The 24807-nt window shown below is 37.2% G+C and overlaps 2 protein-coding genes across 3 annotated transcripts in view; both read right to left on the bottom strand.

Moving 5' to 3' along the window:
* Positions 1-69: 69 nt before the first annotated feature.
* pop4 (POP4 homolog, ribonuclease P/MRP subunit) lies at positions 70-6236 on the bottom strand. 2 transcript variants are annotated; one of them, XM_077519313.1, is made up of 8 exons: positions 6017-6236; positions 4711-4766; positions 2930-3150; positions 2705-2782; positions 2492-2550; positions 1259-1360; positions 741-884; positions 70-333 (listed from the first exon to the last, which is right to left on the bottom strand). In XM_077519313.1, the coding sequence occupies exons 1-7, from the start codon at positions 6021-6023 to the stop codon at positions 748-750; spliced, it is 660 nt and encodes a 219-aa protein (XP_077375439.1). In that variant the 5' UTR covers positions 6024-6236; the 3' UTR covers positions 70-333; positions 741-747. The 2 variants fall into 2 exon arrangements, with proteins under 2 accessions (XP_077375439.1, XP_077375438.1); XM_077519312.1 differs by having other exon boundaries at positions 2492-2553; positions 6017-6214.
* Positions 6237-7111: 875 nt separating this feature from the next.
* Positions 7112-24807, bottom strand: part of tpcn2 (two pore segment channel 2) — a 26604-nt gene continuing 8908 nt past the window's right edge. Inside the window, exons 5-26 of the mRNA XM_077519304.1 lie at positions 24207-24384; positions 24008-24124; positions 23266-23372; positions 21946-22018; positions 20526-20625; positions 20341-20406; positions 20192-20256; positions 19114-19205; positions 18551-18632; positions 17513-17602; positions 17080-17199; positions 14771-14830; positions 14551-14679; positions 13634-13683; positions 12627-12726; positions 11487-11558; positions 10845-10918; positions 10541-10646; positions 9595-9677; positions 9432-9513; positions 8143-8234; positions 7112-8053 (exon numbers count right to left, since the gene is read on the bottom strand). Coding sequence (XP_077375430.1) covers positions 7966-8053; positions 8143-8234; positions 9432-9513; positions 9595-9677; positions 10541-10646; positions 10845-10918; positions 11487-11558; positions 12627-12726; positions 13634-13683; positions 14551-14679; positions 14771-14830; positions 17080-17199; positions 17513-17602; positions 18551-18632; positions 19114-19205; positions 20192-20256; positions 20341-20406; positions 20526-20625; positions 21946-22018; positions 23266-23372; positions 24008-24124; positions 24207-24384 — 2026 coding nt within the window. The 3' untranslated portion in view covers positions 7112-7965. The remainder of the gene's footprint in view (positions 8054-8142; positions 8235-9431; positions 9514-9594; positions 9678-10540; positions 10647-10844; positions 10919-11486; positions 11559-12626; positions 12727-13633; positions 13684-14550; positions 14680-14770; positions 14831-17079; positions 17200-17512; positions 17603-18550; positions 18633-19113; positions 19206-20191; positions 20257-20340; positions 20407-20525; positions 20626-21945; positions 22019-23265; positions 23373-24007; positions 24125-24206; positions 24385-24807) is intronic.

The raw sequence follows: 24807 nt of genomic DNA, 5'->3' as shown, positions 1-24807 counted from the left end.
AAAGTCCTAAGTGGTTCAGGAACAAGGTTATGGAGCAACCTTAGAACAGAAAACAGAAACAACTGAAGCTGTTGAAACGTAGCAAATTGTATTTTAAAAGAATGTGACAGTGATGGAAGCGTATTGGTTTTCTGTCCATGATTTGTATTGCTTAATTGTAAAGTGAGCCAGTTCGCTGTAATGGCTGAAGAAGCGGCCTGGGCCCATTGTTGAAGAAGAAGGTCAGAAGAGCACAGCCCCGTCTGATGAAGCTGTGTATGTATCCCCGAGTCAGTCAAGACTCCATGGATGGAGGCTGAACGCAGCTGGCTTGGCAGCATCTCTGACGAGATACTGGAGCACAGCAAAAAAGCAAAACAACAACAACAACAACAAAAAAATTAAAAAAAAATGATACAAATGCAACAGTTCTCATTGGCTGAGTCACACTCTGCCGTATAAATTTATACGTATTTGCACGCACGCACACGCACGCACGCAAACGCACGCAAACGCACGCACGCACGCAAACGCACGCACACATACACACACAAAAACAAAAAACAAAAAAAAAAAAAAGAGCAATGATGACAAGACGTTGAATCGGTAAGACTACCGAATGAACAATTCTGAGCTCTTCAAAAAAAAAAAAAAAAAAAAAAAAAAAAAAAAAAAAAAATATAAATAAATAAATAAAAAAAAATAAAAAAAAAATGATACAAATGCAACAGTTCTCATTGGCTGAGTCACACTCTGCATACCCTGATTTTACAAGTCAATGGTTCCACTGGCTTTGAACTTCTTTGCTGAGCGTTCGCTGGCTCTCTGCTCAAACTTGTTTCCATAGATGTAAGAGATGAAGCCATTTATCTCGACTTGAAATACACTGTTCTTCTTTGGAATTACTGTTAAGGAGAAAAAAAAAAAAGGGGGGGGGGGGGATTCATTCGAAGAATGGGATAACATGTGCTTCCAGGTATGATGATGTGCTTTCACGGGGTGCGCAGATACATAAACCGTAAAATCCTGTGTAGAATACACACCTGTGTATAATAGCCCCCACCCCCACCAAAAAAATAAATACAAATAAAAAATGACCCTTAAAAAGCTACCTTTTTTTCCTCTCGCTGCAAAACTTAATGTAGTACCATAAACAAATAACGACGGCTATAAAATTCAATCATTGGAAGAATTGTGATTATTTTTCCTACAAATGAAATAGAGCCAGCGATTACATTTGCAGTATTCTGAAGTGAAATGAGAAGAAAGAGTTGTTTACCTTTGAATTTGTCCTGTTTTGTAATAATTTTGAAAACATGTTTGAACTCCTGGATCAAAATTCCTGTAGCGCCCACATATGATGGACATTTGGACCGAACCACTGTTTAAAAAAGAAAAGAAAAAGTCACAAACAGATAAAGGCAACGACTACGGAAGAGGATTAGGGACAGTGAAGAGAAAAAGGCAGGATTCTCACTTTAAAGTCAGAATTTAGTTCCCCAAAAATGTGATAGTTTGTGGAGAAGTTAGAATTCTCACTTCAAAGTCAGAATTATGACTTTAATCTCAGAATTGGGATTTTAAAGCCAGAATTCTCACTTTAAAGTCAAACTTCTGAGAATACAGTCAGAACCCTGCCAACTGGCCCTAATCCTCTTTCGTAAGGGACACATTTAATGAAAAACAACAACCCTGGTCTATTTCTGTGCTGTGTGGGATTTTTTTTTTTTCTGGCGCAGCGATGTTATGGTGGGTTTGGGTAGAGTCTGGTTCTACGGGACCATCTGTGGCTGGTAGTACTGATTCAAATTTAACAAACAAACAAAAAAAACAATTGATTACCTCAAAAAAACTCGTGTCTTCATGATTGCTCTTTCATCCATCAATCCATTATCTGAACCGCTTACCCTCACACGGGTCGCGGGCGTGCTGGAGCCTATCCCAGCTGTCTTTCGGCAGTAGGCGGGGTACAGATGAAGCCAGACGAAATGAAAAATATACATTTTACCCGATTATTCTATGATATTACAGTATAAAATTCAGTTACTAAAGTATTTGATTACTGCAGGCCTAATTACAACACAATATTCATCATAATGCTTGTCTTGCTTTTGGAGGGGAAAACAATATTATTATATATTATTATATTATACAGTATTGTTCAGCCGAGACTGAATACAGTCTTAATGCACAAAAGTGGAAAATGGTCAACTATATATTTGCTTGGCCCCAGCAGGGTTAGAAAAGGTGGGCTGGGGGTCCGCACAGTTGCAATAGACATGTTGTATAATTACTAAGATCATTTAACGTCCTAAAAATTCAATTCTAACAAAGCTGAGACAATGTGTTAACATAAACAAAATACAATGATTTGCAGATCATGTGCAACCTGTATTTAATTGAATACACTACAAAGACATGATATTTAATCTTAAATTGATCTACTTTATTGTTTTCAGCTAATAAAAAAGATCAGTGGCATCTAAATCGTGGTGTTTGAATAACAATTTACCTGTGATAATGGCACCATGGAAGTCCGCCTTCAATAGTTTCTGCTGCACAGACTGCGGACTGCTGCAATAGAAGCACAAATCGTTAACCGAATGAAGCACCCTCTAGAAATGCACGATAAATTGCACGATTTGATAATTAGTTGTTGATTAATAGATTAATCACTGCAGCTCTATATAGTATTCTAAAAATGAAAGATTTTGAGATCATTTACCTTGTTGGCTTCAATCCATTGCAAAGGTCAACGATATATTGTTTCCAGAGAAAATGGAGAGGTAAAAAAAGCTCATACCTGCAATGATAATGACCAATTCAGTCACACTGGGAAGGAACAGTACAATACAGACTAGGGTGAAATAGGTATTACATTACAGTGATGGCAACACTGGATTGTTTTTATTCAGAAACAATGACATTTTACTGCAGATTCATGACTAACCTCTGGTGTTCGCTATTTAAATGGAACATCTTCGTTTCCCTCTTCTGCCGAGCATTTATTCTTTTGGCTCTCTTTTTGCACAGCTTTATATTCTGTGGCCTGAAGTACTCCAGGATCAGTGCCTTATGACTCAGTAAACTTGTTGCATCCGTTTCACGCAGCTCAGTGTTCTTCTTCAGGAATGACTTGGTAATAGCCCAAGCTTTGGAGAGAACCTGAGGCTAGAAAAGGAGTAAGTACACGAAAGAAAGCAAGATGATATGTCGAGATAATACATTATATGTTAGGCTACGTTCACATACAAATGTGACCCAAATCTGATTTTTTTTTTTTTTGCCCAAATGTGACCTGTAGCTATTTTATGTCAATTCTGATGTTTTCATATTCAACCTGGGTGGGTCACTTTCATATTTGGTCCTAGATCGGATACGTATCTGAATGTCAATTTTTTGCAATGCAACCTTAGTGTGAAGAGCCAGGTCGCATATATCGAACGTCACCAAAAGTCCAATATGCAGGCAGGGAGACGTACGTGAATGGGTAAAGCCCTGCCATAGCGCAAATCTATGACTAATTGACACCCATTGAAATGCACTGGAGGGGAAAAAGTAAACTATAAAATTATATTAAGAAAAATGCTGATAAACAATAACTACAACATACCAGAAGCCTTGAACCTGATAATGTCAAGTTAGACCGATTATCGACCAGGCCAATTATCAATTATCAATATTTGACATTTTAAAAAATATCGGTATCTGCCTTTTTTTTTTTTTATTTTTTTTTTTTATAACACAAATCTGAAGGCCGATAAAGCTGGTATCATCTCTGAGCGGCGAATGTTTGTGAACTTAGTGAATTTTGGATTTCCATCAGGGTTCATAAAAGGTTATAAGATGTTCACAGGCAGTACTTGTTACAAACATGTTTTCTTGTCACATTTGGAACATGTTCAGACATTTTTTCACTGTTTGCAAAAACATCTTTTGAAACCTTTTACAAACTTTACAAGAGATGATGCTGTGCTCACGCTGGAAATTCCCTGCACGTTTTACTTTTGTTAAAACTATAACAAAAACAAATGAAAGTTCAACATTTCTGTTATGTTTAAATTTATTCACTATAGAAAATTATTTACTTGTTGTTCAAATTGTAAAACAAAGCTGTCTATTTTCTCTATGTTTGAAATGGTTTAATCTTTTTTTATTTTTATTTACTGCAACAGAATAACAGCTCCAAATATCGATTATCGGCCTCCTTTCCTACCAATAATTGTTATCGGCCCTGAAAAAAAACAAAAAACATATCGATCTATCACTAACGTCAACGCATCAACCACACAAGCCGAATACTATCGTTTACTTATTTGCTGTCATTTTCAATTTTTGAGGGACAAATTAAATAAAACAATGAAATTATCCTCTATAATCGTTCAGACCTAATCAAGATTAGGTTTGAGGATTAGAAGATTATGCTGATTTCGAAAAACATTGAAAATGCAAGCAAGTTTCACTTTCTTGATCAAAAAAATACAGTGACAGTTTTTGAGTGAAAAATGGGCCAAGTAAGTAGACGCTCTCAGTTTAATAAAACTTGGTGACCCCTGTACTATCATTGTAACTGTTGAGGTTACAATTTTTTATGATTTATTTATTTATTTTTTTAAAGCTTCTCTCATAATTGAGGTAACACAGTGACACTACATTCCGATTTCCAAAATGTGATGTGTGAAAAAAAGACCTGTCATTGCACTCAAAGCAAACGAAACGTGAACCACTCACCTCAACGCCAAGAACTTTAACAAGGTCACCAGGAATGGGGGCGTTCACATCTGCTTCTATGAGGGGGGGAAAAAAAAGTGGTGTAAATAGGAATTTTCAGAGCAATAATATATTTTAGAGCAACATTTTACAGCTCTAACATTGAGAAAAAGCTGGAACGTTCGGTGATAATTACCACTGCGGAGCAAGCAGCATATAACAGTATCTCACAAAAATTAGTACAACCTCTCACCTTTCTGTAGATATTTAATTCAATCTTTTCATGGAACAACATTGACGAAAGAATACTTTCACACAATGAAAAGTAGTCAGTGTGCAGCTTATGTAACAGTTTTATTGATTTCTCAAAATTACTAAAAATTAGGGATTTTTTTTTAATTAACCAATGAAGCTTACAGGCTTACAGAAAAATTGAAACATACAACTGAGCGATACAAAACAAAAACAGTGAAAACCAACAACGTAAACATATCATAGTACAATGGGTCAAACGAAAAGGTCACCATGTTATTATAAAGCCATGAAGCCTTTTTAGACTTACAGAATTGTAATGAATTCTTAAAAGAAAGATGTTCCTTCAGAAAAACAATAAAGGTCGACTTAGTATCTCCAAATTTGCATTTATGAATGAAAAACTTTGCCATAATAATCAAGTTATTCAATGTAAATTGTTTTACATTATTGTACATTATTACTCCAAATTTGACATCCGTGTAAGTTAAAGAGACATGTGCCCAAATCGTTAGAGACAGCCCATACACAGAAGCTATCCCACAAAAGCTTTGTAAGTAACTAAGTAAGTAAATAAATAAATGAATTAATTTAAAAAAAAAGTTCTGTGTCAATGTTACTGGTGCAAAAAAGTACATTCGTTGGCCTCAACGTTAAAATTTAGAACGCAAAAATTCCTCATAGGGATGAATACAGTTAATATTTTTTAATTGTACTTTCGTTTTTGGTGGAATGGGGAAACATATATTGGCATCAAATTAACTTAACATTACGAATCGATTAGTTTTTTGTTTGTTTTTTTTTACCATTAAATTCCGTCTTCTAGGAGGTAAAGGGAAACAGTCATTAGTTAATATTTTTCTAAGAAATGTGCTATTACATTTTTGTCCACAGAGACAGGTTTACTTTGGACGGATAAAGAACGCATGCACGGTACAGTATGCGAGCCTTTTATATTAGCATCAGAGAAAGTAATGGTAAAATAGACATGTCTAAAATGTAAATATAGAATGCAGCCTCGCCATACTAAAAAGTGAGGCTGACGAATATCACATCATCCTTCCACGCTACGTACCGTCCATATTTTTGCATGTGCTTGTTCAAGGTGGTAAAAAACTCCTGTCTGTTGTTCACGTGTCCACAGGGCGTACTTCCTCACCTAGCTTTTTAACTTCTTCTACAGATTGTTTTCGTTCTTTCTTCTTCTTCTGAATTTAAATGGCGGTTGGTAAACTAACTCCACCACCTACCTGACTGGAGTGTGTAGCAGTCCGGTTGCTTGTCCAATGCATTACCGCCACCAAGTGGTTATAGAATGTGAATGCAGTGCACGGACAGCACTGATCTGCAATACAAGTACATACAGATCAGTCACTGACCTGCCCGGATGGCTGATAGCCCTGTCAAGACGCGATCGGTGACCCCTGCTCGATCGGTGACCCGTATGCGCAGAAGATCGGCCATCTTGGATCACAAACTACGGCAACTACAAAGGTCCAAACAGACATTGAGAAAGGTACAGGACAGGTGCACGTTTGTTTGGTTTAATATTAAATTTTTAATAAAAGCAGGTTTGTACCCAAGCATGTCTTGTACGAAAGCTAGTTTTGACACATACTGTGTTGGAACCATATACAGTGTTCTTTGTTTTTCCTTTCCTTTTATTATTATTATTATTATTATTATTATTATTAATTTAAACACACTTACCGTTTCTGTATGCAAAAAGGATCTTGGAATGGAATGAATTATTTTTGACCATAAAAGAACATATGTTTTGTTTTTTAGGCAACAACACGCGGCAGAAGAGTTTTCACCGGTTCACCCCCAAAACAAATACAGCGTCTTATTGTAAAGACTGTATAAACTGTAATTCTAATTTGCTGTGAGCGTGTGTACGGTTATTTGTTATTGTCTTTAGAACAATGTGTGGCCAATACCATAGAATAGGGGTTGAGCGTGGGTGAGGCGGGTGTCATTTAAAACACACACACCGCAGACTTACTGTTTAACAATGCACACTCACTATAATGTAATGAGGCCAAAAGTAAAATTTTAAAATTTTCATTTTATCGGATTAAAAGTTACTAAACTGCATCAATAATAATTTTTTTCCCATGTATCCATGTGGTTGAGTGGCTGTTAACACCTTGGCACACCCTCATCGCAATCTTATGCAATTTCCCTTTATTTCAGACAGTTATTCATCACAAATATAAATTGAAAAACTACCAACAAAGTCAGTCAAATTATCTTGAGCACAAAATAAAACATGTGAAAACTGCAACAACAAAAGTTTCAATGCTCTACACTTGGGATTGACTACCTTGCACAAAACAGAATCACATTTTCTTGTTTAATGTTCTAGAACCCTGCAGCATTGAACTGACCGTACATATAACGCACACACAAAATAAAAATAATTTCAATCAATATGATGCCATGATTGTCAACAAAATACATGTTACAGCAAATGAAAAATCTGAACAGTACCCTTTGAAAACACCAATAATCACCATTATGCCCACATTGCCACCATTCTCATAACTAAAAGCCCATGTTTAATAAATACAGTGTATAAGAGTTCATGCAAATATTTGTAAAATCAAATAAGTATAAAATATTCTGCAAACCTTTTTTTTCCCTTTCAATGATTTTTTTTTTTAGGACACCTAAGTGTATTTCACATTTTTCCTTGTAACTCCCTTTATCAGTGTCAAATATCACTTAGACAAGTAAATAAATTAATCCACTACTACCTCGATGATTTTTTAATTCAAACATTATTAATTCCCTAAGAATTTTTCACCTTGGGTAAACCTGTCTGTATTCTTTTATCCATTTGGTCATTTTTTTGGAGCTTAGCAAGATAACAATACATTCAGATTCCAACAAAACTTTATGCATCGCCAAAATACATTTTCTACTGGCATATACATTAAATTAAAAACCTCACAAGAAATGTCTATACAACAAACTATAATACCAGAGCTTTGCCTGTACTTTCATTGCAGGTACTGTTTGTCACGTGTGTCCCCAGTGTAAGTGTAGGTGGTGGTGTTGTTGCAGCTGACAAAGCAATTCTTCTTCTGTTGGCTCCTTGACTTGCTCTCTAGAGATGGAGATTAGATGCACAAATATTGCGCCAGCTCATAAAACAATTACCAATTACCTGTAACTAACATCATAATGTCTACATACCTGAAAATGAGTTGAACAGATGTTTCATATCTGATCCTCTCCACCTCTGTAACAGAGCAGCTGTGACTGCGATCCCACTTATAGGTGAAGTTCTGGTAGAGAGCAAAGAGTAATTCAGGCAGAAGAAAATCTTCCGTTTATACAAACTATTGTAATACGCAAATTGTTTTTGTTTTTGCAACTTAAATCCATCTGTTTCCTGTACCATTTGTACTCATTAAGGTTGTGGGTATCTGGAGCCTAAGGTTTGGGCAAGAGGTGGTGGTGTTAGAAGCAGTCCGTGGCACTAAAATGGTTGGGTGCCACTTATCTACCTCACGTTATAAATCATAACAATGAAGACAAACTAGGAATGTAATGGAGTCAAAAGTAAAATGTTCCTCTTTCAAACCTGTAGAATTAAAATAGTTTCTTTATAATGCATCAAGAATCTAAGATTGTTTTCTTGTTGTATCATGTTTTTACGAATAGTGCACTATTGCGTAGTCATAAAGATATTTTGTTCTAGTGTGGTTGATGTAGTTAGCGATCCAAGATGGTTGATCTTCTGCGCATGCGGGTCACAGATCGTGCGCCTTGACAGGCTCACCTGTTTTCTGAAGCTGAGCCATGATTTGTTGTTACCCAAGCATGTAAATCCAACAGGGAGTCATTGCTCCGAGGAAATAGAGCATTTGACTGTCAGATCTAAGAATGTGACATCATGCGTGCCTCCGTATCCGGGTAGAGTATACAATTAATTTCTTGTTTATGTGATTTGAATGTATTGCTGGAATGCTTAAAAAATAAAATAAAATAAAAATAAGAGTTTCCGCTTCTGCGCCATAAAGCGTAGAAGAAAAAGTGCTCACGCTGAAACAACTGGGATAAACAACACGACGAAGTCATCTTTGCTAGTCTAAATCATGGCCTCTTTCCAGGGGAGTTTCTGTTCGCTCGTGCTCGTACAGTCCTGCGCAGCTCATGCACGAGCATCACGGAGGTTGCATTTACACTTGAGTCCAAGAGGTGGCAGTCAAGTGTCAAACTCCTGCAGGCAGCTTTCAACATCAGGAAGATTTTCAAATACAAACTGGCAAGTCATGTATTACAATTCTAAGTCGAGTATCGTAACTACCAAGTCAAAGTCAAATTGAAACGATAAGTTTCAGCCAAGTAAGTCATAATTCCTAAAAATTGGCTATTAAAGCCTCTGCATCCTTGACAAATTTGTCTTTGACCATGAGACTTTTTTCCCCTTTCACCACAGTATATTTGAACAGATTTGTCTTTGCATCGAGTGTACTCACCTCTAGGATGAGCGCCACGAACAAGTTAACCCACATGACAGAGGAGGTGAACCACCAACACACAAAGTAGATTTTGGACCACCTGAGAAACGTTAAACACATTTAAGTTGCTTCCACGTCATATTCAATGCTGTTTTATGTTGACTCTATCTTTTTTCCTCACTCAGTGGTGTATCTGCTATATGCATCCATGAAGGCCTGCCAGTTGTTGATTATCATGATGTCATACAGCAAAATGATGGCCGCCTACAAGACAGGGATCGTTTTCATTTTTAGGTTCATTTTATTTTCAGTATGAGCAACTACCAATAAATGCTGTAAATACAGTATGTCATAATGACAGCAAGGTTTAAAATGAGCAGGTGATATACATGTAAACAAAACATAAGAAATGTAACATGATATCCATGTGCCACATTAATTATATTTCTAGTAAGAAGTACAAAGTAACACACTTCCATCTGGTTGTTTGAGTGTAGACATTGAGAGACGTGTCATTTGCTATATTTTCCTATTTCATGTGCTCAAATAGGCACATAACTCAGCAGGATATCATACATAAAGAAATGTATAGAAAGAGAAAATTATGACGATGGAGAACAATCACAGTTACAAATATGGTGGAGGCAGTGTTGGTGCAGGAACGTATAGCTGCTCATGAAAAGGGCTACTGGTGTATATCAAGAATATAAGTGCTGACAAGTTACATTTTTGAAACAAAATAATTTGAATTAGATAATAGATAAATAGATAATAGATAAATTATTCTTCAGTAGTCAAGTCTGTGGCTTGAAAATTTTAACAATCAGCTTGCAGCTTTTCCAAGATGCAAGTGGGACCTGTACTCTCATTATCAAAATACACAACGCCAAATCAGTGGATTGATCTTCAAAAAATATAAAATATTTGCTAAAACATGCCCACTTTTGTGCTTTTGGACCCCATGTCACCAAAGTACACGTGACACCACAAAAGCGAGCCAAAAACAATTGAAATCCATATTTTCTTTTCAGAATTGAGTTGAGTCCTTGCCCATTTAAAGTATAAAATCAATATTGCATTGCATATGCCATGGCAGAACCATTGCTAAACAAAAAGCACACACTTACAGCAAAGTCATCAAAATTGTTTGGCCAGTAGCCTAGCTGTTCATAGGTGCCACACTCAGCGCTGAAATTAGAGGTGGTGTTTTCCGGGGTTGCATTATAGGACACACTGAAAACACATAAATGTAAAAGCCCATTAAAAAATGAAGGAAGATACGGCTAAGTTTTCTGTGTGAGTTTAGTTGCATAAGTAAATTAAGCTAAAGGCATAAACATTGAGATGTGAGCCAAAATTGTCGGATATTATCATCATTATTAACAGGTGTGGGTAAAAAAAAAAAGAAAAAAAAAAAAAGTCTATTGATACCTCAGGTGAGCTGGTGGTTTAATGGCACCCTCAAACAGCCAGATGCCAAACACAGCAAACACATAGTAAACCACCTGCGGAGAGAACAATGTGCATTCCTATTTTAATGTTTTATCGCCCTGTCTTCTATTTTCAGAGGAAAAAAACAATGCAGTACTGTGATATTTCAGATCACCTTTGAAATTAGTCAAAAAAAAACAACATTTTCATAATTAGTAAATTATCAATGATTTATTGGAGCATTCATCCATATCAGACCACTTCTTTGTTGGGGAAGGAAGCTTTACGATTGTTCCTCCTTTGGATTTCTAGCTATAAAATACTCGTAATCAAACGGTATGACAATGTCATTCAGGGACTAAGATGGTCATAACTGAAATGATCCAAATCACTGACTACATTTAGATGCTGTCAATATTTGGGTTAAGTTAAAAATCCTGGTTTGTGAAAGATTTGGAATAACACCTTTACATGTGTGAGTAGACGAGTAACTGCGTACAATGGAATTGGTTATCCATGTCGAGCACAGTTTTAGTAATAAATATATAGTAACATTCCATTCCAATGTTTGTCATTCAAAAGATTATGGGTAAGAGACAAAATTATACATGTAATTCATATAGGAAAGCATTTTTAACTTACCACCAGAATCCCTGCAAAGGCTCTTAGGTTTTTCACCAGGTCCAACAAGGTACTTGCAACCAAAGCCATTATCTGCAAAAAAATAAAATAAAAAAAAATACACTTTTAGTCTTGTCTTTAGTTTAAAAACCTCTCTTTACAAAAGACCACAAGAACCACAATCAGAATCGCCTTTATTGCCATTGTATATAATACAGTAAAATTTGAGGTTGCTACTCCTTGGTGCCTATACATAGAAATGACTCTAAACATGCAGCATCCATCCATCCATTTTCTTGACCGCTTATTCCTCACAAGGGTCGCGGGGGGTGCTGGCGCCTATCTCAGCTGGCTCTGGGCAGCAGGCAGGGGACACCCTGGACTGGTTGCCAGCCAATCTCAGGGCAACATACAACATTACGTTTCAAATTCCCGGGGGCACTGGATTTGCTACAGGCTTTGGAGCGCATGAGAGCAAAGTCTCCTATGTAGTTCATGCGAGGTATAACCAAGGAACACCCTTTTTTCCGGGTCGCTTCACCCAAATTGCATAAATTTCATTCATGTGTGCAAGTGACACAAACAAATCAAAGGGCAGATCTGAGCAGCCAAAAAAAGTGTGCAGCAACACACCTTTTCTGATTTAGGCAAATGGAATAATAATAATAATAATATTTATATTGTGCTTTTCTGGTCACTCAAAGGTGCTTTATAATGGATATGCTATTCATGCACTCACACTTTCGCACACTGGTGGCGATAAACTACTTTTTAGTAGCCGCAGTTGCCCTTGTGCAGGCTGACGGAAGCGTGACTGCCAGCGTGCACCTCCGACTACCACCAAACATTCACACCATTCATTCACCAGTGAGTGGGAACTGGTGGCAATGTTTGTGAAGTGTCTTGCCCAAGGACACGACACGACTTGATTCTCCAAGGAATTGAACAGCAGATTTTAGAATGTATTCATCACAAAGCTTGGTTGATGATGAAGAAGGTTCTTGGAGCAGTTCTTATGATAGCTCTGGGAAAGAAGTTCTCTCTCAGCCTGTTTATCAGGGTAGGAGTTTGAAACGGTGGTTCGCGGTGGTTAGTGTCACCCAGTTAGCAATTTCTGGTAGTTTGAGTTGTTGAATGTTGAATAGCTCAACTGCTACCTACCTTGATATCTGGTATGATGCGCAGGAAGCGGAAGACAATCAGCATGTTAACAAAACGAACCATTTCCCACAGAGAAAAAAATCCCTGTGAGGATGGGCTCCTGTGATGACACAAACACATGCACACTTTGTTTGCAGATCTGTTCATAATCTGTCATAATTGCCAGCTCTAATATAAGTAGTCATGAAAGCTGAAAAGAATGAACTCGTATAGTAAACAGTGAACACTTTTTTTTTTTTTTTTTTTCAGATAACAGAATGCTACATGAAGGACCAAAATTGGGATTATTTGGTCTAGGTCGAACTTTTCCGTCATCCGAGTGCCATTCTAAGTTCATGATAGAATTTATTTTTGTGTGTGTTATCATCTATTTATTTGTTTATTTTTTTTGTACATAACTTGCCTGTGGTAGAAGTCGCCCATATGTAATTCATGTTGTTCTTATGCAGTGGACCCCCATGAATCGCAGAAATATGAAACGAGCCCAACCGCAATAGTAAAAATACGTGAATAATTGACGTTCCTTTATAACTGCCATGAAAATGACAAAAAAAATCCTGAAAAAAATAGAATAAGCAGGGTACTACAAAAACTCAAAACATAATGCACAATTTCCGAAATAGTTGACTACCTTACACAACATAATTGAGTGGTAATAGCTCATCTGAAAGAACTTGGATTATCAAACCGAAGAGTCATGGTTCAAGTCTCACGGTAGGCAAAATAAAAAAAATAGCAACAAGTTTGTTGACAATATGTTAGTTTGCTTCCTGGCTACTGTCAAGGTACCCCTGAGCAAGGCACCGCCCTCAACCAATTAGTTGTAAAGGTGCAGCAATGTTTGCGTGCCCCCTTTTCACTTTGGCATCTCTCCTTGGATGTCTGCATAGGTGTTGGGTCTACGTCTGTGGTGTGCAACACAAAATATATATAGCACAGTGCAAATCAAATTTCCCCTTTAGGGATTATAAATCAGTAAAACACATTTAAATTAAAAATTAACTTACTTATGCGAATCAGGAAGGCGGTAGGTGACATAAATAGTTATCTGCAAGACCTAATGGCAGAAAGAAAAACATGTTCAGTGACAAATTATTATTATTTTTAATATAAATTATCTTGTTAAGACACAAAGGGCCTGATTTAGATTACAAAAAAAGAAGGGAAAAGCAGGCACTAACTTGTGTTCATCACGCAAGTGGTGAGCGTCTTAGTGGAGATCGCCCCATAAATAAGAATTTTTTAGCTTTAGTTCATCTTTGGCTTTTGGCGCAGCATGAGACTTGTTTTGGTTTTGTGGTGTGTATGAATTTGATGTTTATTCTACTTATTTATCTATGCATTTATTATTATTTATTACTGCAAAACTGATATGTTTATGTACAGCACTTTGTATACAGCAATGTCTGTTCTTAAAGCGCTTAATAAAGTTGAGTTGAGAATTTCTTTATTCACTCGCCTACTTCTTATTAATTTACTGATGTAAAATTTATTTACTTGTTTTAAAAAAAACAAAAAAAAACCTGTATACGCACTTCAAAATGTTTGCTTTTTCTTCTGTTACCTTATTCTTTAATGCACAACCCATTTATGTTTCATGTACAGCACTTTGTATACAGCAATGCCTGTTCTTAAAGTGCTTTATAAATAAAGTTGAGTTGAGTGAGCACATTTACATCCCAAGTAATAAGAGTGAGTGCACATTTGTGGAACCACATCATCTTACTTATTTTATTTACTTCCCTACTTAAAAAGTAGTTTTTTTTTTCTTGTATCGAGTTGTACAAGTTATAGAACACATCAATGGTGAAAAACAGGTTTGAGTGTGTATATATCCATTGTAAATACCATTACATTATTGAAAATGTATTATGCTCAACTTTTCCAATGACAGATATTGGAAGATTGTGCCAAACTAATTTACCAGTAGCAGAATGGTGAGGAATCCATCAAAGATGTTGTTCCTGTAGGAAAGGTACCCTTTCCAGCTCAAGGCAAATATCTTCACACACATTTCAAACAGGTAGTAGATGATAAAACACATGTTGATGATCTAAATTAGAAGGAAAATAGAAAGTGGTGCTGCGTAAATGTCACAGTAAGCTAATACAAAGATATCAAAGAAATGTTATGGTATAGCTCACCTCCATGCAATGATTATCTCTCTCTGCTGTGGACTTGTCTGAGTTCAACACCAAGACCGTCTAAATCACAAACAAACAGATGTTTATCTATAATAAGCAGTCAGTGACCATCTGACATGTTTTCATGAGCACACAAATTAGGTCCTCCTCACACGTCAGGGTGCTATGGGTGTGTAAATTCTGACGGACCTGTAACAACTAGGAATGCAATGGTTCTCAGTCTTGGACCGGACCGTTCGGTTCGCCTTGCATGAGACAATACACCCTTATGGACCACGGGTTTTCGGTCCGCAACAAATTTTGTATTGATGCTTGACATGCCATTGTGTGTGTTCGTGCCTGTCCAGTGTGCACAAGCGGAAGGCACCCTGCTGCAGAAAAGCCCGCCCCGCGAGCTAATGTCCAATCACTGTTGCGGTTCTGCCCACTCACCCCCTCACACAACAGAAGCGGGGAAAAAAGTGGCAAGCTGATTGACCAAAGTTTGAAGACGCGCTTTGGAATAATTTCAGCTTCGTTATCAAATACGACGACGAGGGAGTGAAAACAGCGAACATCACTTACCAAAACCGAACCGAAACCTCGGCCCAAAAACCGAGGTACGGACTGTACCGTAGGCTACCTGCACCGTTGCACCCCCAACAACAACCCACTATTGTTTTGAAGGCCCCTGGTTGGTTCAGCTATTTTTATTACTCTAATTGGTTGAGTTAAAATGTGCACTAAACGATGTTGGACATGACTCATGATTCATTTTCAAGGCCCACTTTTCTGGACTTCACGTGTATGTGTGCGTGAGTGTGCGTGCGCGATGCATGTAAATACGTGTAAATTTATACTCATTAATTCACCTAAAACATAATAAAAATCCCATTACCCTTCACCTTAACCGGATACTTCAGAGTCTCACCAGAGTCGTGAAGTTCAGAAGATCAGGAGACCAGAGGAAAGGTCAAAGAAAAGAAAGATAAATCAAAGTAAAATCCAGCACCAACTAAACACTTCCTGCCATCCACGTGGTTACAAAATCAGTCTTTTGCCAACCTCAGAAACCTCTAAATTCCAACAAATTAAGGAGATCTCAAGAGACCAGAGGAAAAACTAAAGAGAGGAAGAAGGGGAGGATAGATGAGGCAGAGTGAGATCCACAGACACCAGCACATCCAGTCCATCAAAGTGAAATCCAGCACCAACCAAACACCTCCTGCATCAGCATTTCTGATGAGTACGACATTTTATTTGATGTTTTCATATTGATGAATATTGATGGTGAACTGCTAATGTAGTGTAGAGGTTTGGATTGGTTTGGAGGTGATATATATTAGTAGATCAAGGTAAGTGTGTTTCTTGCTTTAGTGATCATGGTAGCATTCAGAGGTGGGCAGTCCGTCAGGATGAATGACGGATGGCAAGAAACTAAAAAATAAAAAAATAAAAAATACTATATGTGTGTGTGATAGTGATTAAACCTGTGTTTAAGGATCTCTGCTGAGACTTGATGTCTCTATGATTGGCTAAGGAGGCTATTTTAGCCAACCAGGAACCAGCACAAAAACAGTCCACCAATCAGGAGCAGAGGTTCGCAGTCGCATAGCTGAATTTGCAGATACAGACAAGACACATGAATCAAACACATGAATCAAACACACAGGGGAGTGGAGACATCCATGGAAGCCGTTTTCGACTTAAAGGGCTACTGATGCCAGTATCGATGGAATGCCCACCTTTGCCTGTGGCAATTACAAGTTGGTTTGGCTTGAAAAAAAATGGCAGAATGACGATGACTGAAGGGGCGCTGGATGCCAACAAATTACGAATGATGGACCAGCAAAAATATGTAAATTGCCCAATTGCTGACCTCTTGTATTCATCCTCAAATACATTAAATTCCTCGAATGTAATATAAATATGTGTGGAACCTTGTGACTGTTTGGATTTATATTGAACATAGCCCTGTGCCTAATTATTGTTTGGGGGATAATAAAGTTAGTTCCTTCGGCGGGACAGTTTCATGGAGCTGATTGCAGGTACATTAGTCTGCCTCGTCAGTGTTTGTAGAGACATTCAGTCGGTACTGTGTAATGGAATGAGAAGACCTGTTGCATGATAAAAGTTTGGATACCCACTGAAGCCTCAGGTCTGATAGTCACTGCCCACCACTAGTATTAACTGGTAATATAGCAATATCGCTTTTTGGATGATTGCAGACTCCTGATTAAAGGACCAACTAGAGGTCTTGTCTTTACACTGGTACATGACAATGGCTTTGTGTGTACATTCAAAAAGACATAGCTGAGTGCTTTACTTACACATATGCACACCACATGGGCCAACGCCACTGCATTGCCAAATACTGTAAAATAGTAGTGGCTGAAGATCACTTGCAGCTTCTGCAATACTGCAGAGTTATACTGTGGTGCGGAAGGATGCTGTGAAGTACAAAGGCCTATTAACCCATTCACTCCCAAAGACGTATTTATACGTTTTTTTTTTTTAGGTTTTTGTTTGCTAGAGTTTTTGTATGAAGGCTTTGATGCAGTTTCTGACCTGAAGTGGAAGCTTAAAGCGATGGTAGTCATTACAAAAAAAAAAAAGTGTGCTTCATCTGTTTCATTAATGGAAAAAAACAAACAAACTAAAAAACGTATAAATACGTCTTTGGGAGTGAATGAGTTAATAAGCTTCAACAATCAAATATCATGCATTATCCATGATTTTAGCATTCAATTTGAGAAGTTATACCTCTTTTATGCGGTCTTTATCCAATTCATCAAATATCTGTTTGAACTGCTCTCTGTTCATAAAGCCTTCAGCTTCATACTGACGTGTCTCCTGAAACAATCAAAGCGGAAGTGAAAGTAAGATCGTTTGAAGGTTGTCTTGATTTTGAATTTAGCATAGTCAATGATGTCCCTCAAGGGGCATTTCAACCCACACTCCGATTTGGGGTTTTGGTTTGGTTTGTTTACTGTACTTTCCAAACTATAAACTGCTACTGTTTCTACGCTTTGAACCGTGTGGCTTTGAATGTTACGCATTTATTTGTAACTCAGAACCCACTACTACCAACCAATTATCAAAAGGCTGCAACGTAGAGTGAAGAAGAGGACTGCACAAGCTCATCGGCTAATTTGCAAGTGACACTGAAAATGACAACAAAGAATGAAAATATACATATATACATATATATATATATATATATATATATATATATATATATATATATATATATATATATATATATATATATATATATATATATAGAGAGAGAGAGAGAGAGAGAGAGAGAGAGAGAGAGAGAGAGAGAGAGAGAGAGAGAGAGAGAGAGAGAGAGAGAGAGAGAGAGAGAGATTTTTTTTACAAAATCCATCTGTGTGATCTCCAATAAGCCATGTTATAACGTACAGACCCGCACCTGATAAAGCTAAGCAGCCAATATATGTACATATTTATTTTTATGCCTAAATTTAGCTGCTTTTAACCAGGTGAACTTTGTCCGGAATTGACGGTATATTCAGTTTCTTTGTGACCCCAGTTTTTTTGACAGAGGCGACAGATCTACAGTCCCCTCTTCCCAAATACTTGAATGTTTCTGCGTAGTTTCCCCACTTTTAAAACATTCAAGTCGGGGAAACGATGTCTAAAAATGAGAATTTGAGAATAAGTAAATGTTTTTTCATGGCACTCTACATCATGCAGACAGGACCGTTATGCTGAATTTAAAAAACATGAGTCAAGTGGTCGATCAGTGTACTAAATGTAGCCACAATGAGTTCTAACAGAAGTGATAGCCTCTCTGTAGTAGCTCTGCATCTTGATCCTGGACATCACTTGTAGCACAGCATCAATTGGCACACGTTCCCTAAAATGAAATCAATATTAATACTGTTAGGGTATCCGTGTTTCATAATTTCTGAAAAGCAACTGTTCATTCATAAAAATGGGCGGAATTCCGATCTGACAATATCCTATTTTGTTTACTCTTCCATGACCCATATCTGAATTGTGCTAGGTGGGAGCAAAGCCAAATTGAAATTTTGTCACTGTAAAATCAACCTAACATGGTACATCACATTCACTTATGAAAAGTGAAACAGTGCTGCTTGAAGAGATGCGAGGCAAACTTTGTAACGGTTTATTTCCAGGTGGAGTGTATCCTCAATGAACAGAAGAAGATCCTGTTTGTGCGTGCGCGTGTCAGTGTGTGCATGTGCGTGTCTAGATAATGCATTTAGTAGGAATCCTACATATACATTGGATGAGTTCAAGTAATTTTGTGTCATATTTTATAAAGTATCTCATACTGTATGTACAGTCATGTTTGCATCAATTGCCAATCTTACCTAGCAGCATTCTCAGCATCATGACAGCTCAAGACTTGGAAGGCTGCTCGGATTCCCAGACGCCTTCGAATTATGGATGTTTGGACTGACATCTGGATGATAAACATGACAGGCCAACTGTTAAAATATTTGATACTCCCAAAAAAGGAATAACAAAACAGCTATTGTACAGTACCCACTGGCCTGTACCTGAATTCTTCCTGGCAATTAACTTTTCACAAACCACGCCTCCAAACGGTTAAGGTCGTATCCGCTTCATTCAAATCCCAATGTAAAATCGATCCACAAAACTTGTCAGCTTCAATAAAAACATACCAAACAAAATTCCAACAAGGTGTCGGCCTCCAACAAACAAAATAGTGAAGTAATGTGCCCATTTCTTCAATGGATTACAAAGTGTGAACATGAATGGGTCATTTCATACAAGTTTGATAGCACAAGATTAATATTCAAACCTAGAAGAAAACTGCACAACATTCCAAAAAGAAAAGGGAAAACCCCTTTGAGCCAATTAAGTAAACATTGGCACTACTTACCCCGCTCTCCCCTAGCTCCTGTGAAATATTTTTTTCCAGCCAAGTAGCCCCTAACCAGCGCAAAGCATTTCTGGTTGTAAATAAAAAAATAACAATAAAAAAATAAATAAATAAATAAAAAAAAGTGCTGTGCTATCATCGTCTGATTTATTAAACCTTAGAACTCTAAAATGGGCGGCATGGCTCAGTGATAGAGTGGATAGTGGTTTGTGCTCATGTCAGCACACTTTAAAAATACAGAAAAAAGTAATTAGACTGAACTATTGATTTAAATATGATGTTATGTTAATATGTGAAGATACTGTGGATATGTCATTTCAATGTGACTTTTTTTTAAAGTCGTTCATTTAATTTCCTAATTATAATATCAAACCACAAGTTACAGCTTATTAAAAAAATACAATTTACTGTGTTGGTGAATAAAGAATACATATTTAATACAATTGAGGTTAGCGTGTTGTGGCAACTTTGACGATCACAAGTGCAACAAAATCTGCCCTTCTTTAGGCAGTATGATGTCATACAGTATATGTGCGACTTACCAGCAAATATCCCCTGAACTGGTTGTAGATAATGGCTGTCATTAAGTTCATTAAGCAATACGTTCCTGAAAGGAAACAGATAGAGTCAAGATAAAACAACTGTTGTTTCAAGAAACGGGTAAATATTGAACTGAAAGAGAAAATCTTACCAATGACACTGAAGGTGACAAAGAAAATGGCATAACCTCTGTTTAGGGAGTAGGCAGGAATCATCACTGCACAAAATCACAACATTTGTAAATATAAAAAAAGATATAAGGTGATCAGCAGGCTAAAATCAAAAATGAAAGAAGGTGATGGTGCTGTACGGTGGTATCATCACTGAATGCAATACCATCTGGATTGTTTGCTGTAGTGAGCAGCACCAGCAGCGAAGTAAGTGATGTAGGCAGGTTTCGAAAATACACTTTCCACTCTGCGTTCTTAAGTGGATCCTGAATACAACCACAGAGGGAGAATGGTGTCAAACAAAAGGAGGCGTTCTTTGTGTTCCAAATTGCTAAAAGAAAAAAAAAAGTGGGATTCTCCTTAACTCTTTAAATGACAAGAATGCTTTTCTCATTTAAAAGGAAAAGGGAGGGGGGGGGTGTTGGGGGGGGGGGGGGGGGCAGAAGAGAGTGCCATCATGAATCAGAAAGACATAACAGTACAATAAACTACTTACAGCAAGTGCACTTCAAGCTTGGTGGGCAAAAAATTCAGACAAACTTTAATTTTTTTTAAAGTTAAAGAAAGTCTGGCTAAACAAAAATTAACAATAAGAACTCAAAACATGCTTTATTCAATTCCAAAACATTTGAACAAAGTAGGCCACAGTAGCTCCAGCTCTCTAAGAGCCATGGGGTGTATTTCACAAAGCGGGCTTAGTGAGAACATTGAGCCAATAAAGTGTCGGAAACTCTGCGTCTTCCGTTTCAGAAAGGGAGGTAGCTGAAACCAGACGAACCAGAAGTTTTTTATTCATCTTACATCAAGTGCGCTTCTCCCTCGCAGGGTTGCACCAAAATGAAATGACTTAATGTGCTATCATTCAACAGGTTTCCCCTGTAATATTATTGTGATTACAAAGGACTACGTTTAAATTTACGCATTGACCCGAGCAGCAATGTATTCCCACGCCTCCTTCCGCTGTGGTGTTGCACTTGTTTTTGTTTTTTTTGTATAAAGACATGTTCAAATTCGACATATGATCGTATTGAGATTTTCGTTTGAGAGGGGCAAAAAAACAACAACAAAAAACCCCCCAAAAAAACACGGAAGTAGAGGGCGGCGCCGCGCTCGGCTTCCCCGTTGCCATGGTGACTCGACTGATGAAACTGCATACACCGTTCTTCACATAACGCGTACTTGATGTCACAGTCACATGCGCAGACAGAGGGTGGGAAATTCAAACCCAAATCCAGTCTGAAAACTAATGGCCAGGGGCTTGCATTGTTAACAGCTAAGGTATTACTTTACTAATTAGAAGATGTTTCAGTCATCAATGGGGAAATAACAAGGCTATTGTAAAGATATTTTTTTGCCAAATTGTTACAGAGAGCCGCTTTAACTTTGGTGATGATTCAAAGCATGTTTTGTGCCATTAAGCGACTTTTAGCTCAAAGGTATATAAACGTTCAAGCACAAATGTATGTCTGTCAAAATATTACTTTACATGAAACTGGTCCATGGGGCAAAAAAAAAAAATTGGGGACCATCTTAGAAAACAAGGGATGAGTGCATTTAGCTGTGTATACGTACTTACAAGAGCTCACCTCAGTTTTAGGGAACAACAACATCCCAATCATAGTAAACAGACAGAGGTGAAGCGCCAGCAGCAAAATGACACTGCAGGAACAACAACAAGAAAGGGACACTTGTTATGGGCATTGACAAGGTAAACATGACTAAAGATTTGATCGATAACCGTGGTACAGTGTCCTACTACGTACACATTCTGCAGTAGATAAATGAAACATGCCAATGTAAGATAAGTAAAAGATGTTCACCGAAGCAATCAGGTTGAATTAATTATACGTTTATTTCCAAATGTATTATTAACTCACATGGCTCAAGGGCGAAGCCATTATATACAGCATTCACATTAGTATTTCTTTACAATGTGAAAGTAAGGATCGCATCACCTAATTTTTTAAGTAGCTCTGGGCATTTGACTCGGGAGACTAAATAGGGAAGTTATGCAGAGCTGTCAACCTGTTGAAATTCACATTCATATTAACAATAATTTGTCTGAATTTCCATATTACAGTACGGTATTTTAAGCACTTCCAAAAGTTAACTATAGGCATATAATGATTAAATCTGACCTTTGACACCATGGCGATGTAATTTTTTTTATGAAGTATTAGGTGTTTTGCTGGTTAGTTTGTAACACGGAAGTAAAACGCCCGGATCAGTAAAACCCCGCCTCTCCCCGTGAGATTGCCGCACCCCTGGCGAGCCGACTGCAGTCTGCTGTTGTAGCTCTGCGTTTAAGCACTCCTCTGAGTACACCACGCAACTTGACGCAAGCCAGTTCCTCAATAAACATTTGAAACAAAACGGCTCCTTTTCGCATGAAAATGTGGAGGAGGAGGGGAGGAGAGAGAAGTAAAGTGAGAAAAGGAGGAGGGGGAAAAATATACCTGGGCTGGTTTTTCACCCGTGACTTGCTGCTTACAGAGCGAGCACACTAACCACTATACGATTCGTTCAGGTGGGTTCAACAGCGCAAAAGTTTTACTTGTAGTTTACACAAGTGTCAACCATAACCTTTCTGGGATTTTAAGACCAATTGTCATTGCACTTTGGCATTGCAAATTTGAAGCATAATTGATTGCTTTGAATTCATTTGGACAGAATGTTTACTGATAAAGGCTAATTTTGTCACGATCCCATGGAGGTCTCAGAGAAAGTGGGCGTACGTTTTTTCCGCAGAGGTGGTGCGGAGGTGGCTTTAATTATACATTGGCTCCAAGTTTGAGAGTGTCACTTTTTGTTTCCTACTCGGGGTTGCTTCTGAGACATTATTGGGTGCTTCTAATTATATCAATTTTAACAGAACTTGTCTTTGCTCAATGTGAAAAAGTAAATACCTGGCAATCTCAGGCAGAGTTCTCTTGATGCACTTCAGAGACTTTTTCATCAGGGATGAGTTTTGCAAGAGGAAGAATGGTCGAATAAGTCGTCGAACTCTCAGTTTCTGACCATTGATAAAAGAAAGAAAATGTCACTTTTTAATAGGCAAGGCAAGGCAAGGCAAGTTTATTTGTATAGCACATTTCATACACAAGGCAACTCAATGTGCTTTACACGAGGAAAGACAACACATAAGCATCAAGAAACAATAGTTAACATTCAGAGGAAAAAAAATAAATAAAAATAGGTTACAAACTAACAATCTTAAAACATTATTCAACAAACTTTAAAAAATTTAACATAAAAAAGTTTCAAATGATAATGATAAAAAAAAATAAAAAAATAAAAAATAATAAAAATAAAAATAAAAATAAAAATAATAATTAAAAAAACACTTAATTAAAGCTGTTTAAAAGTCCCTAATCAAAGGTATAAGAAAAAAGCAATAATATGTATGTAGTTTTATGTAATTCATTTACTTTAAAAAAAAAAAAAAAAAATCTTCAGAGCAGAGTTACCCTGGGATTCTCAAATATTACATAACTATAAATATTTTTATAGTCTGTGATAAAAAAAAAAGTTTTTCTATTGAAAAAAAAGAAAATAGCAAAGATAGATAGATAGATAGATAGATAGATAGATAGATAGATAGATAGATAGATAGAATTTAAGTATGTAAGTATGAAGTTTAATTCTCACCTCATCACAGACCATGCTGATGGACAACACCCAGTCAATGATGGAGACAGAAATGACAATGGTATAGCTCATCAGCCATTTGTTCTTCCTGAATTCATCCCAGCCAATCAAGTAGCTCTGAGAATGAACCAGAAGAAGCAAAGGATGATTACACTTCCTTTTATATGCTGTCCTGTAAGCAAGGTTTGAATGTGTGTACCTTAACAGCAAGATCAAGAGTAAAGATGATAAGACAGACTATCTCAATGCTCTCAGTGAAGCCGCAAGGAGGCTCCCAGGGTGGAGAGCGATATCGAGCGTCGGAGGTTATAGAAAGGGAAGACGGACGCTCCACGAACGCCAGCAACAGCACCAATGCAATGGACAGGCCTAAGCCCCTGCATGTGTAAAAATGGTAAATTAAAGGACTTCAAATGGATGTGGGATTGGGTCAAATTGGAATCTGCCAAAAGATACATTCAATGTGTATTACTGAATTAAATTATTCGTTGGGTATTAAAACATTAATTTAATTGACTTACACATTGTTATTGCTATTTCTGCTATTAAATCCAACCATCAAAGCCTTTTGGGGGTAGATGTAGCCTAGGTGGTGTAGAAAACTGGACAATTTGGACTTATACCCAATTTATTGTGGAAAAGTCCTTTCCAAAGATTGCTTTTTTCTTAAAATCTATGTTGTGAGTTGATAACAAAAAAGCATATCTTTCTACCTCTTACAATGAATTTACAATGAAGTTGGACGTTGTGTTAAACAGAAATAAAAACAGAATACAATTGCAAATCATGTTCAATAATAC

Source organism: Festucalex cinctus, chromosome 4 (genome assembly GCF_051991245.1).
Source record: "Festucalex cinctus isolate MCC-2025b chromosome 4, RoL_Fcin_1.0, whole genome shotgun sequence".
Classification (NCBI taxonomy): Eukaryota; Metazoa; Chordata; class Actinopteri; order Syngnathiformes; family Syngnathidae; genus Festucalex; species Festucalex cinctus.
The sequence above is the reverse complement of the archived record's forward strand: the minus strand, read 5'-3'. Positions and strand labels throughout refer to the sequence as shown.

Bases quoted from the DNA above. Each gene is read 5' to 3' on its own strand.
- pop4 (XM_077519312.1), bottom strand. The intron at 2,554-2,704 runs GTAAATGATCTC...CTTCTATTGCAG, and splicing joins AATGGATTGAAGCCAACAAG to CAGTCCGCAGTCTGTGCAGC. The intron at 1,361-2,491 runs GTAAATTGTTAT...TTTTTTAAACAG, and splicing joins CCATGGTGCCATTATCACAG to TGGTTCGGTCCAAATGTCCA.